The 21452-nt window shown below is 40.5% G+C and overlaps 1 protein-coding gene across 7 annotated transcripts in view; it reads right to left on the bottom strand.

The window, feature by feature from the left end:
- Positions 1-21452, bottom strand: part of anks1b (ankyrin repeat and sterile alpha motif domain containing 1B) — a 250819-nt gene that overhangs the window by 71875 nt on the left and 157492 nt on the right. For all 7 annotated transcript variants that reach the window (XM_037760557.1, XM_037760558.1, XM_037760556.1 and 4 more), the window contains one exon: positions 15031-15217. In XM_037760557.1, coding sequence (XP_037616485.1) covers positions 15031-15217 — 187 coding nt within the window. The remainder of the gene's footprint in view (positions 1-15030; positions 15218-21452) is intronic.

The following is a 21452-nucleotide window of genomic DNA, read 5'->3' as shown; positions in this document are numbered from 1 at the left end:
ACCTGCATTTTTTATTGCGAAACAAGTATGCAAACACACACACACACAAGTTGTGGCATGCAGCAGCTCAGCCCAGAAACTGATTGGCATTTGGATAAGAGGTGTTCACCTCAAACACAAACTAATGTATGTTGTTTGCGCAGCAACAAATGAGTCTGTCTCAATATCCTGTACAGATCAATCAGCATCTGTCTTTGTCTTCATTATCATGCTAATTATAACTGATAACTGCTTTATCAATTCATATTATTGACTGACTGACTGACTGATGCAATGGTGTGTGACATCATCACTTCCTCGAGTTGATAAAGAGGCTAAACCTTCAGCGGTGTACATCCTCCCACCACCCACCTATCAGTGGAGCAGAGGCAGAGGAGAAGAGAGTGGGTGGGAGAGAAATAGATCTGAAATTGAGCTTTTATTCAAAGTATCCATAGACTATAAATATTTATAGAATAAAATTCTTGAAATGCATCTCCACTGGGGTCTCCAGTGGTGCATATACATGCATAAATGCATATACAGTACTGTAGTAGCTGCGTCTCAATACTGCAACAACTACTAATTCTAAGTAGGTTTATCAAGTATGTAGTGTATTAACACTGGAAAAGTGAGTACAGTCAGTATGCATACTAGATCTGCCGGATTATTTAATGGACTGTTGCTGGATGCTACAGTATTGTCGCACAATGCAGTAGGAATTGGATGAGCTGCTCACAGCTGCATTAATCACAGATGAGACAGCTGCAGGAAAATCTGAGAATAAATTAGTTATAATAACTGCATTTTTTATTCATTATATAAATTCCTGTTATATAAGAAATGTATGCTAATTATAAAAACAGTATACTATAAACAGTGTCCTCCCAAAAAGAACGACAGCATCACTCGTTTCATGAGTGCCCCAAAACAGGCATATGTTTACGTCCAAGTGACAAAGCCCTCTAGTGGTTGTAGTAATTGTGACTAATTATTGTGCCTAAACATAAACCTTAATCATCGCTTTGTCACGTCATAAAACAGATTTATTTTTCAACAGTTATTTGTGACATATTTAGAAGGCACAGACACATGATGATCAGAAAACGCTTGAATGTATCACTCTAGAGGACATGGAGATCCTGTATAGTACACAATCTACAATGTACTACTATGGAAGTGAGACAAAACTCATGTAACCCTTTGCTGCAGCTCTCTACTGTGCAGTTTAATGAAAGAGGACATCCGTTACTCTTTATATCTAAACATTTTGGATACATACATGTGCGCTGTGTCCCAATTCCATACTATTGTATCAATGAGGTTGTGTACAATATGTACTATAGTATACTGTTTTTGAAGTTAAAGGGAGACACTACAGTCAAAAATATTGTTTTTCATGAACTAGTCAATTTGGAGATATGGGGCTATTTTGCTTTTGTTTTATCTTCTTTCAGACTAGTGGAAAGAAAACATCCAAAACACACATTTCTTTTACTACTTTTGTCTATTTGCGTCTGTAGATTTCTCCTGAATTCACCAAAAGTTAGCGTTAGATAACGCCTCATATGCATATTTAAACATAACATTTCAGAAAACTTCTACTACAAAAAATAATTGTCTTTATGTAAGTAATCGACTTCCAGTTTCATTCCTATCTATATTCTGAAGGTTTTTACAGAAGCCTGATTTATAGAACATTTTATTCCTAAGAACATGATGAAAATTGATTTTTTTTAATGGCTTTATTTATGTGATAAAAGAGATATCCCAAATTCCCTCTGTAAAAACATTTGACTCTAATATGACAACAAAGTGAAACAAAACATTTTGAAACTGGCTTTATGTTCAGATTTCTGTTCTGGAAATGTATGCAAATATTAAATTAGATAATAATTAATTTGCATATTTAAAGATACATTTTCAGAAAACTTGTAATACCAAAAAAATAATTGTCTTAGTGTAAGTAATCAACTGGGGAGGTTTCATAGTGATATCTATTAGTTAACTTTTTTTTTACCCTATTTTGTCCCCTTAAGTAGAAGAAATCAATATACTTTACCGTTTTATACGAACAAGGAATGATGTCATAAACCTATTTCACAGCAAATATTTTAGGACAAACATAGGTGTAACTAATAACATGAACATTTTAATAATAATAATATGGAATAATAATAATAATTAACGATGGCTCTGTTCCATTCAGGGACCCCATTAATGACTTATTCTTATTAATGACATTATTAGTTATACCCGTGCTATACAGTGTGTCAGAATGACACGATGGAGGTATATACGTGCACAAACAGCAATCCAACAAGGACATTTGGACACCACTGCTAATTAAAATTCACAAAGAGAAAGCTAAATGTTTTTCCTCAGATTCAATACCTTTTGTTTTGTTTGTTTTCTTCCTCCAGCTGTCTCGCCACCAATTTGTATTAATGCGCTGCAGCTGTGAGCGGCTCCTCCATCTCCTTTATGCATTGCGAGACAATAGCGTAAGCGATTTTTAGTGCAAATACTGACTATTTTGATTTTTTACTTCATTTGTCACTTTTCCACTGTGAACATACTTAAAAACTGCTTAGAACTAGTAGGTTATATTGCATTGAGACACAGCTTTGGTCTTTACCCAGCTCATATTGGCCCGTAAAGTAAAAGCTCCTCCAAAAATAATGTTCTCCATTTCCCTTGCAAGCAATCATTTTTACAGAAATAAGATTTAATTTCACAGTGGTAAAGTCTAAATGAAGCCCCTCACACAGTGTCTAAATCCAGAAAAAGATGAAGTGGGAGGCGAAAAAATGTAAACACAGTTCTCAGATTATGCTGAGGAGATGCATCTGCAAAGAGAAAATATACATATACGTGATAAGAGAAGGGTGAATCCACTTTCCTTTCCCTTCCCTTCACACACACTGCAAGAACCTAATGTGTTTAATTGCTCGTGTTTGCTGCAGCGGTCAACACCACCGGCTTCTTGCCCAGCGTTCAGGATGGACAGAAAGAAAACAGAGGAAGAAGAGGGAGAGAGGGAGGGGGAAGGCGGTTGAAAAGGTGAACGTGATGAAGAAGAGGTAGGCAACAGAGAGAGGGAGGAAAAACAGCAGAGATATGGGGTGAAGGGTAAATGAGTTATAAGAGGTAAACTGTAGCAATACAGCATAAAAAAGCTGAAGAAGGCTTGACGAATAGCAGCGGAGCTGAGGGAGAGTGAGGGGGCGGGCGGGGAGCGTATCGCGGTGAATGACAGGCAGAAAGAGAGAGACAGAAGCAAATGAGAGTGAGGGGAAAGTGGCTAGAGAAATAAGAGAGTGACAGAATGAAGGATTGAATGACGGAGGGGGGGGGAGAGAAATTAAAGAGTGGGGATACGGAGCTGGAGGTTATAAGGCTAAATGGGAGGGAACTGGAGTAAGGCTTGATCGCACAGCAGCAGAACAGTCCACTACAAGTTAGGCTTCAACATTTTTGAAGAACTGCGTCAAACAAAATCTCCTTCTTTTGAGAACAGAGTTGTGTTCAAGACAATGATGATGTGTCTGCATTGCTCCAACACTGTAGGGGTTGCGAATGGAAACACATATTGCTGGCGGACAATCGAAGGGCATCATCCAGATGTGCCCCTCACCGGTATGATAAATGTTTGGGTGCTTTGAATGTAGAACTAATTGAAACACCTCCTATCGCACAAGTTTTATTTTGTATTTTCAAGATGCTTTTCAGTTTTATAGCCTATAGTGACCTGTTGCGTTGGGAAAGTGTTTGTTCAGTGTTCGTATACATTGTAATATAGAAGTGTTTGAAATACAGTAAATGTTCCTTGTTTTGTTTGTTGATTATTTTTTATTAAGTTACCAGCGGGCAAAATGCTACCTCAGTCCCCAGCAGGAGGATACAGTCTGTCTTTGATACTTGCATGACTGTCTGGTCAAAATAAATGATAAGAAGCTTGAAGCTCCTTATGCATTTTTTTTTTTTTCGCACTGAATCGTGACTCCTAAACCGAGGTATGAACCAAACCGTGACTTCTGTCTTCCGTTACACCCCTACTGATTGAAGGTCATGAACTGGTTTAAATTCCAAATAAAATTAAATATGATAGCCACATATACTATTAAATAACAGTAAAAACAACAATATTCTGCAAAAAAAAAAATGATGTGACAAGTTGTCTCATTGCATCTTTGTCCCAGTGGGAGCCAAGATGATCCTCCCTGACACACAGCAGCCTCGGCGACACAAAGACAAAACATCATCGCCTCAATCTCCTCGTTCCTCCTCCCTTCACTCTCCCGTCTCCCCTGCCTCACAATAAATAATGTTGGTAATAAATTCATACCCCAGTCACTGCTACATCATCTGCCTCCGCCCCAACCGAGCACATTCTGTACTGTAACAACAACCTTGCTGATAACGAAGACGGCAAAAAACAGCCAGCAAGGGCATCAAAAGTTTGCCTCATCCGTCTCCCCTCTTAGGGAGAACTTATGTCTCAGCAGTATTTAGAAAAACTTCTCCATACGTTTATCTTCAGAAGGCTCGACTACTGTACCGCCGCCTTTACAGGTCTCTCTGAGGAGACGATCAGACACCGCAGCTGACTCACTAAGACCAGACGAATGGACCACATCACTCCAGTTCTCACATCTTTACTCTGTGTCAAATAATTGATTCTACTACTACTGCTGGTTTATAAAGCACTGAATGATTCACGGGGAGAATACATTCAATTTTTATGCACCACATATCTGGACCAAACTGTCAGAAATCTCGAGATCTGCTCCAACTCCCGGTTCTTTTTGAATCAAGGCTTAAAACTTTTCTGTTTGCACTGCATTTTTATTAAGTTCAACTTGGGAACTAGTCATATCTGGCACTGCACAGCAGCTGCACTAATCTACTGTTGATTTGCCTTATTCTACTTTAGCTCATTTTTATATTCCATTTTATTTTGTTTACACTTTTTAAACTCCTACTTGGGCCTTTTTTATATTGCCTGGTGTTCCTTTTTCTATATTTTCTTAATGACTTTCTGTCTGTGTAAAACACTTTGAATTGCCTCGTCCTTGAACGGTGCTATAGATAAACTTGCCTTTATCATTTCTTCATTTTTGTGATAAATGACTGAAATGAACTGTGAGCCCTTGAATGCAGACAGACGCATAAACACTATAAATACTGCACACACTATCTCTCAGACACTGGGGTGTTTTCCTCTGTGTGTGTGTGTGTGGTAGCAGGAGGGGCTGGAAGATGATCCAAACATCTGATAGCGCCGTGTTCATCTCTCCGTCTCTTGTGGGGACGCACTGACTGTTATTAAAAACTACAGAGTAATATCTGAGCTGTCAGTCATCCCAGAGATTTAAGCCTGAACCCTAGTTCCAAAACGCCTGGATAAATCACTATCAGCTCCCTGAGCCGCAGGCGCAAAGCTAGCACTAAGTTAGTGCTGGGCTATGCTCACAAACCCACATAAAAGACGCCGCTGCAGGACTCTGGTGGGCCGCTGCTTGGATTCATGATGACAGGAGATCATTTCAAGCGTGGATCGGTGATTTGAGAGAGAGTTAAGGCAACAGGAAATTCAATGAATTACACGGGAGAGCCGTAGAAGGGCTGCCTTCAAGTGCTATTGGAAATGATCATCGTGAGCTAAAGGCATAAAAGCACCCCTACTGTAAGTAGCACTAGGGGAAGAGAGTTCCAATTACGACAAGTTGTTTTTGAAGGGCTAGAGATGCAAGCATTAAAAGTGCTCAAATATTTTTTCTCTGATATGGTTCTTGTGTTTGGGTGTGGTAAAGGGGCTACAGATTTAACCCGATAACATCCAGTGACAGTTTTCCCTATATCACGGGTCAGCAACCTTTACTAGCAAAAGAGCCATTTTAGGCAAGAAAAATTAAAAAAAATCTGTCTGGAGCCGCAAAACATTTGAGCATTGTGATGAAGGTAACACAGTTTATAGTCTAAATATATAGTATATAAGTTTAATGCAGTGAGGGCCAGGGTGCAAATGTACTACGGAGTATTAGGGCCACATTGAGGGGGAAAAAATCTGATATTTCCAGAATAAAGTCATAATATTATGAGAAACAAGTTGTATTATTACGAGAATGTCATAACTTTCCGAGAAAAAAAGTCGTAATATTACGAGAATAAAGTCATAACTTTACAAGAAAAAAAGAAAATAACACGTAAAATTACTACTTTTTTAATATTATGACTTTCTCATAATACTACGATTTTTTTCTCTTAAACCTCTGACTTTATTCTCGTAATATTATGAATTTATTCTCAAAATCTCAGATTTATTTTTTTTCCTCAATGTGGCCCTAATACTCCGTTGTACCGTCGTACCATAGACCTACAACAATGATAAATAAAAATGAAAATGTAAACAAAAAATTATTAGTTATTGATTTCCATATTTAAAAATCCACAGGCGCATGTGGCTCTGGAACCGCAGGTTGCTGACCCCTGCCCTATATTCATCTTTCTTTCACTGTGCATGCTGAAACTTGCCGTCAGGTCTGTTACACCTGAGCTAGCGTTACACTAACAGGTGCAACCAGGTCAGTTTTAACACGCCAGAGAGAGAGAGGTGGGACTCCCTGCTGAGAGCATTATTTCATGTCTGATAGCCTGTATGTATGTAAACCCAGCCTTAAGGCGCCGTGCAAGTCTGTAGATATTGACTTCACACTTTCATTCCTGATTTCGAGTGCGCAGAGTATATATTGCCACGGCAACTGGCTGGTCTCCCGCGGTAACCTATTTTTCTAGCCTCCTGAAGTCGGGAGTGACGGCAGTCTCTCACTAGCGTCATTGAAATTCCAAGTGTGAGACGGAGAGGGACAGAGAGAGTTAAATGGGATGTGAGGTTGCCACTGATTAACTGTGGGGGATGCATGTATGTACTGTACGTGTTTGCAGCAGTATTTCAGCCCTGTATCAGCTCAAAGTAATATGAAATATGTGCGAGTTCCTGCATGTGTGCATTTTGCTTTTATTGACAACATGTAATATATTTATGAAATGCAACACATTCGATTTTGTCCTGAAGTCATTTCCATGACAAACAGACCACTGCATAAGAATAAAGTGCAGCTTTTAAGTGTCTCTGCCCTATAATACTGCACTTCATTGTGTCCTATATTGTCCTCGCCCATGAGTTTCTCTGTTTTGTTATTTTGAACCGCGTCTGTGGCGTCTGTGTGAGACTCTTTTGTGTTCAGAGGCTTCCAAACATGACTCACCATCACCTACAGTCATGCTGGCGGCTCTGTGAGGCTGCACTCAGACACAGCAGTTCTTTGAGGTAAATGCTAACCCTGTTCACAATGACAACGCTAACATGCTGATCTTGAGCTTTTATTATATTCATCATGTTCGCCGTCGTAGTTTAGCATGTTAGTGTGAACTAATCAGCACTAAATAGAAAGTACAGCCGAGGCTGGTGGGAGTGTCATTAGTTTTGCAGATATATGGTCGTAAATCAAAGTCTCGGACGTATTAAATCAAACACACACCACAGACGAAGCCTTCCGATCTCTTTGTTAGCACGTTGCCTGTGGTGAAAACTAAATGATACAAGCACACAGAATGTGTGATCATTAATGAAACTATGGTGTTAATAAGAGCTCTGAGGGCGGAGAGGACATTTTACTACAAAGAATAGCGATGTCCAGCAAAGGTGTAAGACTTTGAACCCACTCTGTATCAGAGAGGTGTTGATCCAGCTCTGTAGTACTTACATGGAGGAGGACAGAACATTAGAAACACTTGTCAATATGACTCGACACCACTGACTTTGGCCTCGAAAATGTACCTAGAATCGAGTGAGCGCTTTCACAAGGCATAGTCCGTTTGGCTAGTCAGAATCAGAGTGAAATTGACTTTTGGTTTGTTTTCTATTTAGTCTGGTTTGGCTTCACAGTGTGAAGACCAAATAAAAAACATAATTAGCTGAGGGGCATGTAGGATACGAAGGAGCAAATTAATTGTTTTCGTCTCGAGAGCTGTCACTTCTATGCAGGGAATCGCGGACTTTGAAAATTTTGCTGTCGAAAGTGTTTTCACTTTGACTCGGCACTGATCTACTGTGAGCACGAATCCCTTCTCCTTCAGTTTATCTGCTATGACATAAATGTCACTATCTTTGCAAACTTTATTTCGCATATTCTGTATGCTCTCTTCGGCCCAGATGTAAAGCAAACATCAGACAAAAGTCAGTCCTCTCCAACTCATATTAACCTGTCGTTTACCTGTGTCCATCTCAAAAAATGCCCGCACAAGCAGCCTGTGTTTTGGTTCACTTGTAAACTTTTTGTTGTTTACTGCGTTCACAATTGCCCAAACGAACCGTGCCAGAGTTTGATTAAAACTGACTAAATATTGGCTTGTGAAAGCGCTCTTAGAAGCTTCACAAAGATAGGGCATATTGCAAAGCTTTCTATTGAACTACAAAAGATTGTACAGGTGTACCTATTAAACTCAATGTAAGTGTGCATGTATAGGATAAAACCAGCCTAAGCTTTCAGTCAAATATATACACACAGAAACAAAACCGCATATGCAAGAAAATGGCTAGATTTTTTGCTACCCGTTTCCTCCTTCCACCTCTGAAATTTGACTTAACCCACTTTCATCCTCGAGTGAAAAAGTGCAGAGAGAAGAGCTATAATTTCCACACGACACGGGGGGGGGGCACACATTCAGCACATTCAGCCCGGGTAGAACAGGTTGAACTGGGGGAAAGTTCCTATCATTTTATGTAAGAGGAGAGCAAATCTACAGACAGAGCTGCTGCCTTTCTGCTTCATGCAAAAAATGTGGGAGGAAAGAAATAATATGTGCACGTTTGTTTCTGTTAAGCTATGATTCTAATTAAATATGTAAATGGACAATATCAGTTTATTTCATTAAGCTTTCATGCTATGCTGGCACGGAGAAGTGAGCAAACTCCAGGTCTGAGAAGTGAAGCCAAAGTGCCTTAAACTTTCATTCTCTCTAATAGCCAGCAGGGGGCGACTCCTCTGGTTGCAAGAAGAAATCTGATTGTATAGAAGTCTATGAGAAAATGAGCCTACTTCTAACTTGATTTATTAACGCAGTAAACATTGTAGACATGAGTTTATGGACTCAGTCGCTAGTTTCAAGTCTTCTTCAATACAGCATGATGTTCATTTAGTAAATTATGGTCCCATTTAGAGTCAAACAGACCATAAAGCAGGGTATGTTTTAGGGCGTGGCTACCTTGTGATTGACAGGTCGCTATCACGGCGTTGTCCGGTCTGAGAGTTGTCTGTGTTTTTTTACCTTACAACTTTAACCCCTTTCACAGCGTGTTTCAGGCTCATGAAAGTTAGTTATAACATTTTGGTCGCCTATTCAGCGTTCGGTTCGGTTGTACTAGCTCCACCCTCTCGTGTCACTTCTGGTCCCACGAAAATAAACAAGATGACGACGGCCAAAGAACCAAACTGAAGCTTGAGGCTTCAAAACGGCAGTCCACAAACCGATGGGTGACGTCATGGAGACTACACGTCCACTTTTTATATACCGTCTATGGTACGGACACATACAAAGGAAATGGCTTCAAATGTGATTGAAGCAAAGGACAGAGCTAAGGTGTCAAATAGATGGAAAATCAAGCCGTGAGTGTGTGTGTGTGTGTGTGTGTGTGTGTGTGTGTGCATCCCATTATTGCTGCAAACAAAGGCGCTGCTGACTTTGAGTATGACTTAATGATCAAGCGCAGCGGGCTGACAGGCCCACTGTGTGTTTGTGCAGAAGAGTGTGCTTGCAGTTGTGAGTTGATGTCAAGGTACAAGTGGAGCGTGTGATATTTGAGAACAAAGGGCTGAATCAAGCACCGGAGGTTTAATGAACTTCACTCTTTCAAGTAAACACACAGGCAGCGCCGCACTCAACACACACACACACACACACAGACTCATACACAGAGCGGTTGATCGCTTTGCCATTTACAGCTCATTAACTGTAAGAGCTCATCGATCACTCAGCCCCTTTGGGGCCGTTTGCATTATGAAGAGAGTACGATGTCATGTTTTTACAGAAGGCTGCTTTTCACAACTGATCAACACACCTCTGGAAAATGTCATTTTCTTATAGTCATTTACAAGCAAGCGTCTGGAAACTGGTTTATATGTCAGAAAACATATGGGAATAACAGATCAAAACAAAAGAGCCTAAAGAAGCAAAAAAAAGCTACGGGAGTAAGGCGATAACCGCCGTCACATTACATGCAGTCAACTGACCCGTTGCTTATATAAAAATATGATTAGTGCAGCTTAAAATGTCATCATTAGACAAAAACATGAGAATGAAACCCATGTGGTTATAAGGTGCTGTGTATAAGAAGCTATGAAGTGTTTCAGTCCAGATGAATAAATACAGACCTGCAGATTTGTGCCAGCTTGTTACCGACTTGTCGCAGGGGGCCACTGCATAATTCATGGAGGACGACTGCGTCTACAGTTTGCACCGCTTTTGCATAACACCGCAGTGCACTTGGCACTCTGCACCGAGGGCACTGAGGGAATATCTCTTCTCCTGCAATGTCCAACATTACGTAAAGAGTAGCGCCGTAGCATCAACAGCAGCACCAGTGATGGATCAGGTTATAAATAGGCCTCCTTTTTATCCAACTGCCCACGCAGGTGGCTGACACCTGCATACTCTGCTGCAGGGCCGGAGATTTATTGTGTAAATGTTAGGTTGGTGTCGGAGAGCGGTTCAGGGTTTTTAGGAAAAAGAGAGACGAATGTTGAGAGGAAGGAAGGAAAGACCTTTTATGGTGTGCAGGCAAAAAAAAAAAGTGTTCCCTTCAGCTTTTTGTCCTCATTTCTCAATCCAACCCCCCCTGAAATCTCACATTTCATTCTCTCCATTTTTTCCTGATTTTTCGTTCATCATCATCACCCCCCCTCTCATTCTCTCTCCCTCCCTCACCCACTCTCTTTTTCACTGGCATCCTTTGAATTCTGTTACTCTTTGCCTTCTGTACCCACATACATATATACACTCCCTCTTTCTCTCATCCTCTCTCTCTCTCTCTCTCTCTCTCTCTCTCTCTCTCTCTGTAAGCCACTTGTTACCATGGCAACCCCACAATAGGCCTTATAAAGCTAATAAGAAGAGAGAGCAGTAGGGATGAGCAGAGTAGCAGTAGAAGGAGGAGGAGGAGGAGGGGAAAAATAGAGAAACAAATTAAATGGAAAAATAAATGGGTGCCAATCTATTCCTGGTAGTGGAGCTTCAGTCAGGGAGAGCAAGCGTGAGAGAAATAAATAGATGTACATATTATTATTTATGAGTGCTTTATAATTTCTTGATGTAAATGTACTTTTTACGCGTTTTGGCAAAAACTGTTCGTTGAAATCATTCGACAGAGATTCAAACTGTTTTCTACTCAAAATCAACAGAGAAGATGAGAGCAGATAATCTTCCCTTCAGCGCCTCAAGTTGCAGCATAGCAGACTTTTCAAATGTTGCAAATAATAATATACAAGTAAAGTGTTTTGGGTTAAATTGAAGCAAATCCAAGGAAAGGCTGGTCACATTTCACGCTTTCAACTAGGGTTGTCAGAATATCATATTTTCATTACAAGATTATCGTGGCCAAAAGAATTCAGGATAATGATAATATTGCGAAAGCTATAGAAAATTTGAAAAAGTCAAATTCATCCTAAACTTTGTTTATTGTGCATTTTGTCTCTTTTTTTTGCAAATAAATTATACTCAAAATACGAATGTAGGGAGGTGGAGAGAGAGTCTGTAACCATAACTTTATGTATAAAATTATTTAAGAGACGTTGGATTATTTACACGATATTATTATTATTATATGTGTATTATTAACATGATATCAATATTTCATTTTAAAAATATCACTGTTATCAATAACGGTATATCGTGACACCCCTACTTTCAACCTACAATGAAGAAGAAGAAGTACTTTGCAAAATTGTAAATATACCCATCAGCTGGCTGTCCAATCAATGCAGGGTTAACAGGTTGAATGTATCCGGGAGCTCACAGCGCAGCGATGTTTTAAGCAACATTTAAAAATGTCAAAAGCATCTTTTCCACCTTTTAGCTATTAAATTGAACTGCTGATCATTAGGAATGGGTACTCAAGACCAGTATTGAAATAGTACTGAAATACAGATTTGTTTCTGTAGGTCTGCTGAATTATGGCAAAAATTCTAATGACGATTATTTACAGAGGGCGCAGCAAGCACTAAAAAGCGTTGAGGTCCGAACGAGGCGTGCTGTAAAGCGCCACCTTCCCCCTGGGTCTTTCCAAGCCGAACTAGAGCCGGTCGTTGTGCACCTCCACAGAGGAAATACATCCGGATTTATAGCACATGACAAAACGAGGGCGTCATTGAGAAGTAGAATGCAGCACAATAATCATTTCATGTTGATTATCTTGTTTTCATAATCGTTGGAAGCCCAACTTGTAATTGAAATTCGATTAATTGCACAGCACGACAAATTTCTTGGCAGTTGGTGCTGCAATAAATATTTATCTGTCTTTAATTTAAAAGGCAGACAGTTTTAATTTGGCTCCTGTTAATAAACATTTTCTCTATGTGTGTTGGCCACGAAAAAAATGTCTCGTTTGTTACCAAGTAACGGCAGGAATTGAAACAAAATGCATGTTGGAATGCATATTGTGACAATGTTAGGAAAATACAGGAGAAATTGTGAGTCCTATGAATTGCCATTTTCAGTACTGAATCCCTGGCATCCGTGTACTAAAGGATCTTCTTATGTATTCACAATTTAACATTCCCAAAATGTACTTTGATGTACAATAAATGAAGCTGTTGAAAGTAAAATCGAGGGCTTTTCAACACTGTGATCAATAACTGCTCCTCGGTCTTTGTCCTTGGACGACATCAGTCAGAAATCAGTGTCAGGCCCAACACTCACTATGTAGGTTCAAGAGGGAAATAACACACTCTTGTTACATAAATGCCATGGCAATGCTTCAATGAGAATAGTAGATGAAGATGTCTTATTCAGTTTCACGTCTGTGTGTGCGTGTGTGCATGCACCTGTGGATTGATAATGGATGTGTTTTTGGTTGGAGGCACTACACAGATCAAAGTCTAGCTGGGCCTCTGAACTGCTCCTGGATGAAACGGCCACACATAACCACACCTACACACACACACACACACACGCACACACACAGAAACTGCCTCCCGCCTGGTCGACTTCCTGCTCTCCCTGATAGCGGCGGGTGTGAGGGACAGTTGGACTGAAACCCAGGTGAGAGAAGGAAGTATTCACGACCACGTCACCAGCTAACTATCGCCAAGGCCACCACTTCGCCATGACAACAAGGGATCTCATCGCTATGGTAACGCATGAAGCGAGGGACTAGGAAATGACACAAAGGAAATGAAGGTCGGGAGTAAACCGAGTGTGGCGCGGGGATACAGAGGAGTCCTTAGGACGCTTCTACGGTATCCAAGTGACGTGGAAAAACGCTAAATTTCAACAAAATATAAACGTTATTTTTTCACTGTTACCTGCCCATATATAGTGCAGACACATCAGTAGTAAACGAAGAAAAGATATTTTCATATGGACGTCAAATGTTAGCAAACGGCAGAAACAAATTTTAGGGTTTATGATGATAAAACATTCGTAAATTGTTCAATATACAATCACATTAAAAAGAGCATGTGAGTACTAAACCTGTTTGCATTATTTAGTATTTGTTCCTTTTTTATTATGTGAACATAAATAAGTAGTTACCGAAATGTCCATATGTGCAGACTTAAGACGCAACTGCCCTCATTATGAGATTCTTATGAGAAAACACCTCATTCATTACATGGAATATTCCTTTTGGAGGAGGAACTCAGCGGGGGATGTCATTAGATGAAACTTAAAGCGTTTCATCTGGTCTGACAGTGAAAGGGACTCCCAGCAGGACTAATAGAGCATCTTGTGCTGATGTCTTGGAGCTTAGTTTTTAAGATATCCGGTTGAGTTTTCCCCCAAAAGTGCTTGTTTGCATCCTAATTTCCAGTAAAACACACTTGAGACTAATATACAAGTTAAGACTCGTTTTCACCTCAAAAAACCTTTGAAAAGTCAATTTTTCAAAGCAATACTTGAAAAATAATTACATTTTGTATTTAATGGTAGTATCTAGTATTGCGATATAATGTTTTGTGATACTGTATCGATCCTCAAAAACACTATCGCTTTTGAATTAATAAGCTAAGCTCTGTTGTTAGCCTCTAAGGTGTCTGCCTCTTTGCTCTGGTCTCACGTATGACAGGAGTAGAAATATGATTTCAATTTCCTGGGACCCTGGGCAAAGAGAGTTAAAGTTTCATTTGGTTTCCAGGCTGAAAAACATTCAACAACGACTACCATATTCCAAAGAATATACCGCATGGATCTTCTCAGCCTTGAAAGACGACAATCATGAAGTCTTTGAGTACTAACAATAGCCATGTTCGCCTTTCACGTTCATTATGATATGTTTATGTTCGTATTATGTTGATAATTGTGGAGGAGTGGCTTTGGAGGGAGGCCTGAAGCGATGGACTGTCAGTGTTGCCGACTTGGCGACTTTCTCTCTAGATTTAGGGACTTTTGGAGCTAGTGTTGATAGCTACTTTCATTGGAAAATAGTTGGCAACACTGGGCTCGTTTTTTTTTTTTTGGCTGGATCATTTTTAAAAATCTAGTGTGCTCTTGCTCGTTTCTCAAGATCGCCCACCGCGCCTTTAATTGCTTTGCTTGGTGTCCGCGCAGCAGACAAAGTCAAGAGACCTGACATCAAGAGTTCTCATATTGTGATATTCCCCTTGAGGAGGTATTTGTGTTTTCTGCTGATCCTCCTCCACAAGAGAGACGAGAGGTCAGGGTAGAGCGTGTTACAGCAGGGCCGACTCTCACTCTCACTTCAGGCAGAGAGACGGCCTTTATTAAAACGAATCGCTCTACCTCCCTCCCTCCTGGCGGCTTCATGAGTCTTACCTGTGAGCTGACAGTCGTCGTTGGAGCCTGCAGAGTCCTCCTGGTTGGGGCTGAGCGGAGGGCTGGCGGGGGGGCTGGTGCTGAAGCTGGCGTAGCCCAGGGACGAGCTCACCTCGCTGGGCTCGCAGCTGTGGTTGACCGGCCTCTGGACGTCCAGGGAGGAAGACAGAGAGGTGCGCTGCTTGGGCTGGAACACAAGACGGGAAGAAAAGAGCAGGACAACAGTTAGAGAAACGAAAACTTTCATACTGGTTTTGGAGTGCTTATATACAAACTATCATCTGTCTAATGTAACTGACTGTATTGTGGGTTTTATCCATTTTTGTTCTATTCTCTTCCCTTTATGTGACTAACTTTAATTATACACATCAAAAGTAATTGTTTTGGTCTTTGAAGGCGTTTCATAGGAGCTGAATTTTGGCGTCTGATCTGAAATTCACCAACTAAACTGTAAAAAACGCTGCCAATTAAACACTTCCTGTGAGAAGTTATGGTGCCATTTAAATCTATATTGCTGAATTTATTATATTATAATAAATTCTCATTACCCGTTCTTCATTTTTCCTGGCCATTCTTGTCTTATGACCGATTTCATTTGTTTTACGAGTGAAAGCTTTTAAATGTAATTGACTCATAACTTCAGACTAATTCATCCTGAACATGTGTATGATGTAATAAAATATGTAGATGTCAACACCGTTTATATAATGTATAATTTGAGTGCAGTTATGAAAAAGAGAGAGAGAGGGACAGAGGTAAATAGAGAGAGAGAGAGAGAGATATGGACGGACAGACAAAGAGAGAGTCATAATGATTGCTTTGCTTACAGCGAGTGAAAGAGTGAGACGGAGTGTGAGAAGAAAGCGAGGCAGAGGACAACTGAAACTGTAGACTGGCATCTGGTAAACACATCTTACATAATGAGGCATTTGCAGCTCTCAACAACCTGCTGCTGTGCTTCACAAACAGCTCAGGCAGTCAAAACCCTGCTGGAGTGTGTGTCTCTGTGTGTGTGCGCGTACTAGTCGGAGGCAAAGTGAATCAATACAGTGAAAACCTTAAAGGCAAAATGACACCCTGGGATGTTGAGAGACAGACACATGACAGGACAACCTTCACGAGACCTTCACTGTCGTGTGTGACCCGAGGCACAACAACTGAACCTTGAGAGAGAACGAGAGAGACGAGGAGGGGAGAGGTTATGAAAGGAGATGGAAGTGGAGGAGGAGAGAAAGAGCTCTCCTCCATGCACGGTGCACTCAAATTGGGCTTTTGAAGAGTCTTCAGATAGACTGAACTGAACTGAGATGAAAAACAAAAGCAAAACAGGAGCAGGGAAATAGGTTGAACAAGAGGAAGGAGGGCATGAAAAATAAAAGAGAATTGGACAGGGAGAAATGAAAAAAACAGTAGGTGGAAAAGGTGGAGAAGACACAACAAGTGAAAATCACTGAAGAAAGTAGAGAGGAAGGAACAAAGAACAGAAGAAAGGTATGATGATGGAGGTTGGGCAAGAAAGGAATGAAGCTATAAAGGGAGGAAAGAAGAAAGGGAGGGAAGAAACCGGTACAGTAGTGTAAAAAAGGGACAGAAAGACATGGTCACAATAATAAAGAAATGGAAGAAGGTCAGACGGAGAGCAGAATTTAGGATGGAAAGAGGTAGGGAAGGGAAGAGCAAAAGAAATGATGGAAGCTTAGCCCAAAGACTGGAAACAGGTGAAAACTTGGGATTTCATGACAACAGATACCAAGTCGATGCCAAAATTCTGAAAAAGGTACTTGTTTTTCTACAGTAACACAGGTAACGTCAGGGCTCGAGACCAAAGGCGTCCCGGGGACAATGTGTTTGGGACGCAGTAAACTCACTATAGACACATCCAGGCGATACACCTTATATTTTCCCTGATGATGCTACATTGCGAACAACAAATCAGTGTTGAAATCGGCAGGACGAGAGCTAGTTAACGTTAACCAGCTCTCGTCCTGCCGATGTCAACACGGGAGGTACCATTGATTTACTATTATGAAGCGTTCAGGCTCTATTTAGAAAAATGAGGATTAGGTGAAGGTAAATTCTAATATTATCATGATGTGCTCAAATGTAATCTTGTAAAAATGTAGTTTTTGGCGAGAAACTTGAATAAATCCAGTTGTTTTCACATCAATAATAGTTAATATAGATAATAGAGAGGGAATTATACTTACAATTATTCTTTCGGCCAAGAATAGTGAGCTTTAGAGGTGGTGGTCAGCGCATTTTGCTACCTTTGGACAGAGCCGGGCTAGCTGTTTCCAGTCTTAATACTAAGCTGAGCTAAGCGAGTGCTGGCTGTAGCTTCATATTTACTGTACAGACACGAGTGATATCGATCTCCTCTAAATCTTGGCAAGAATGCAATTAGGCATTTCTTTATATTTCTATTAAAAGACAAAATCAACCTAAAATGCTAACCCTATTGCTACTGTACATTACCTTCAAGGTCACTTGTTCTACTGTGTGTTTTTCTCTGTGAATGAGTGGACAAACTAAGACATTTTCCACACACACAGTTTGGTATCAGTCAATCAAAGACAGTGTTGTTTCAGGATTCACCATTATTAATCCCCATACATGGAGAAATCTAGTATATTAGAGGCACAGCGACTAAAAGTCTCAAACACAGCAGCCTCAAAGGACCAGAATGCAGCACAGGCGCAGCACTAACATCGACTTTTTTTTTTTATGTGGAGAGTTAATCCGGGGGGAATAACAGCATAGCAGCAGCGTCCCACAGAGACTGGGGATGTTTAAAGGACCAATGCATCAACCGAACAAGATCACAATAGAACAGACAGGCAACGGGGAATAAGACGATGATGTATGATGCCGACAGTGAGTCACCCTGACGGGGCAAAGGGAGCTTTTATCATTCTTTCTTTATTGTCATGTTACAAATAATTGTATGTCTTATGACCTCTTTGTAAAAAAGCATTGATGACCTATGGTAAAAAACAAATAAATCCGTCAAACCTACTATTATTGAACCGCTTCACGCAGTGGAAACAGAACCTGTAGTGTTTACTTTGCCGCAGGCTTAACAACGAACAAAAAAGGACCCGAAATAAATGAGATGAAACAGCAATCAGCCCAGAATGATGGAACTGCTGTAATGAGACTCTGTGGTGTTTCAAAGTGGGAGGCTGATGCTGTGTTTGTTTGCGTGTGTCTTCTTTTGTGAGACATCTAATGTTTAATGAGTTTAAAGGCAACTTCAGCTTCTTCTATTTGTCCTTTAAGCAGCTCTTTAATCCGGGACTCATCTTTCTCATCTCTGTGTGTTTGGTTTAGGCTTCGTCTTTAACAACTAAAAGGCGTCTTCTCTCTGGACTCGTGCTTATTAAGAGCTCGCACATGCATATAAACACACACACACACAGTGACACATACTGCAGCTCTGGCTGAGGCCTAGCGTTAACAATGCAAACGGGCAGCAGGCTAATGAACATGTCATGGCCGATTGGAAGGGGATTAATGAGCACAGACACACAGGCAGGTCTTCCATGCTTGACTAAACTACAGCAAAAGACATTTTCTCCGCTGTAACAGCATCCCTGGGGGAAAACATGCCATTTAACACCTCACTAATGTGTGTGTGTTTGTGCCGGGGCGCGAATAAATGACACAACCATTAGCTGAAAAGTGCAATTCCTCACCTAAGACGAGGCGAGACGTGCTCTGCAGAGCTTGCATGCATTGAAAAGAGATCAGTTCTGTGAGTTGTGTGCTAAATTACGAATAACAGGACAATCAATTATAAAATTATCATGATTTAAAGATCAGTTGGGGAACGTTGGTGTTCTCTGTTGAGGAATGAAACTTGCAAACTGTAGGAGCAATGATAAACAAACATAATATATGTTGATTGTACCAAAGGTTGGGGTGGTTATTTATTACTAAATATTCCTATTTCCTTTAAATATCTTTACTGGCTGACTAATTTAGTAATTTAACATGAGCAGGGGACTGAAAGGTGATTATCATAATGATTTTAATTTATATTTTTCAGGTGTTGGAGCAACTTCTCCTCTGTTAGCAGTAGCCACGAGTTAATGATGCCGTGCACGGAGCATCTTTTTGTAGACAGCGTTTTTTTTAACTTCTTTTCCATTCTCCCTTTTTTGTCTTTATTTTTGGTGGCTTCACACATTCAGAAAGATGTAAACACAAACAACAAAACAGAAAAGCTGAGAAGAGCAGAGCGTGTTGATGTGTCAACAGCAGGGAGGGAAAAGAACAAGAGAATAGAAAATAAAAGGAGTAAACATTCAAACCCCTTTACCCCCCACCCCCTAAACTCAACACAAACTTTTAACTGCAACTCTAACAACTAGATCACATGGGGGTCCACCGGAAGGGGCGGGACTTTGCCTCTCTATTATTCTCCACAAGACGTTTTTTGAAAGTTTCACTCAGGTGAGCCTCTCAGGTACTGACACACTTTGAGACAATTTCAGTGACATTAACATATATAGTGCCCCCCACCCCTTAAGGCTCTAACATGGTGCATGCAGCAGTGTGTGTGTGCCCATGCCTTTCCAGACACGTCCTCTGTCCACTCTAGTGGCAGAAAAGCTGACGTTGACTGACAGAAATTCTGGTTTAAAGAATCTCTTTTTTCCTTTTTGTTAACTGTTGGAAACACAAAGGTAAGTAAGTAAATAGAATATTCCTACAATCTAAACTGTCTCTCAGCTGGTCATGATGAAATGCAGTAGTGGAGGCACTCAGGGTAATATATTAAGTCAGTTTTATTGCCTCAGCACGGCCTGATTTCTTGAAGAAATGTGGGTTACTGCTGGAATACTAAATCAATATCTATCGAGAGGTAAGGTCAGGTAGCTTTTCTGAATCAAAACCACTTTTCTTTAACCTTACAAATCTGATCATCAAGAACTCAATTAGCCTTTTCTTTGGGAGGTGTCAGATTGTAAATGACTGACGAGTGCTCACTTATACAGAGATGTCAACATGGGCCTTTGTTGGGTTATCACTGGTCTTTGCAGATTTTCACAATGGAAGAACGTTGGTTTCCAATCACATTGTTGAATTTTAAACGAAATAATAGTCCAATTAAGTCAGTTTCTGAATAGAATTAAGACAAGAAATAGCCTGTGAAGTTGCAGAAATCAAGTATTATTTAGGATATTAAACATATGAATCATGAAGTTCAGTTTCAGTTTTGGACTTTTTCAGACATTTTCAGGTTCGTCTGGCTTCTGCGTGCTGAATTCAATATCATTGGAGGTTTTTCTAGATTGCAACCTCAGAGCAAAACCACTTGTTTTGGTTATTGTTTCCACACTCAAAAATAATCTTTCTGCCGCTATAATTGTCTTCCCTCCCATTACCTACCATCAATCCATTGGGTTCATTTACTCCCACTGTCTCGTCTCTCAAGAAGTTTGAACTAGAAGTACTTCTGTTCGTTATATGTCATAAAGCAGTTTTCCCGCCGAATTAACAGTGTAGTGGCGCACAATTTAAAATGCAGTGCAGGGGGCAGTATAAAAGCTAGCAGTAGTCTCGGCTCACAACTAATGAGGTGAATGAACTGCATGATTTATTGAGATCATCAAAACGCTACGTACAAATCCTTTTAATACAGGTGGCAAATACCGGGAAACAGCTCAGATGTGCAACTCCCACTGGAGAGCTTTTAGCATTAGCTTGAGTCAGTTTAATTAGCTGTGTGTGACCCAACGTCTCTCCTCTGGGGGCCACAGGCTTCCTGCTGGCTGGGAAAGCAAACCTCTTTAACAACCACACACACACATTAAGGTCTATTAGTTGTCCCAGCAACTTTCAGGTGGAGTGCCGTAAAGCCGCCAGCTATGATGAGAGGAATGAGCTGACCAAAGGTACGTGAAAGTAAATTGATATTGCTTTTCCTTCACCTTATGGTCCTTCTCTCTGTATTATCTTTTTTGCTTCCTGCTACCCTCCTTTGTTGCCCATCCCTCTCTAAACATCTGCCATAATTACTGTTTATTGATCGTGTGTGCATGTGTCCACAATATGGACAAACTGGATAAAGAGCTGGCACGAATATGCAGTCCTATTCATGGAACTGCACGTTGCACATATGTATTGTAATTATGCCACAGATCTGAGCAAATATCTTGGAAGATTAACAGACTGGAGCAACACTGTCGGAAAGGGATCATCGAGTGACTGTCTGTGTATTCAGCACAAACACAACCCCACTGGCTAACTGATTGATGAGTGTGAACGGATTAATGAGCTCGAACTGCCAAAGTGATTAGTGATCTGTCTTGCGGACGCGTGATGTATTAAAGAATCGGGAGATTTTCTGTCAGGAAAGCAGGTTTATAATAAGACAAGTTTCCTCTAATGGAAATACAGGGAAACGCTGATTAAAT

This window comes from Sebastes umbrosus, chromosome 23 (assembly GCF_015220745.1).
Source record: "Sebastes umbrosus isolate fSebUmb1 chromosome 23, fSebUmb1.pri, whole genome shotgun sequence".
Lineage (NCBI taxonomy): Eukaryota > Metazoa > Chordata > Actinopteri > Perciformes > Sebastidae > Sebastes > Sebastes umbrosus.
The sequence above is the reverse complement of the archived record's forward strand: the minus strand, read 5'-3'. Positions and strand labels throughout refer to the sequence as shown.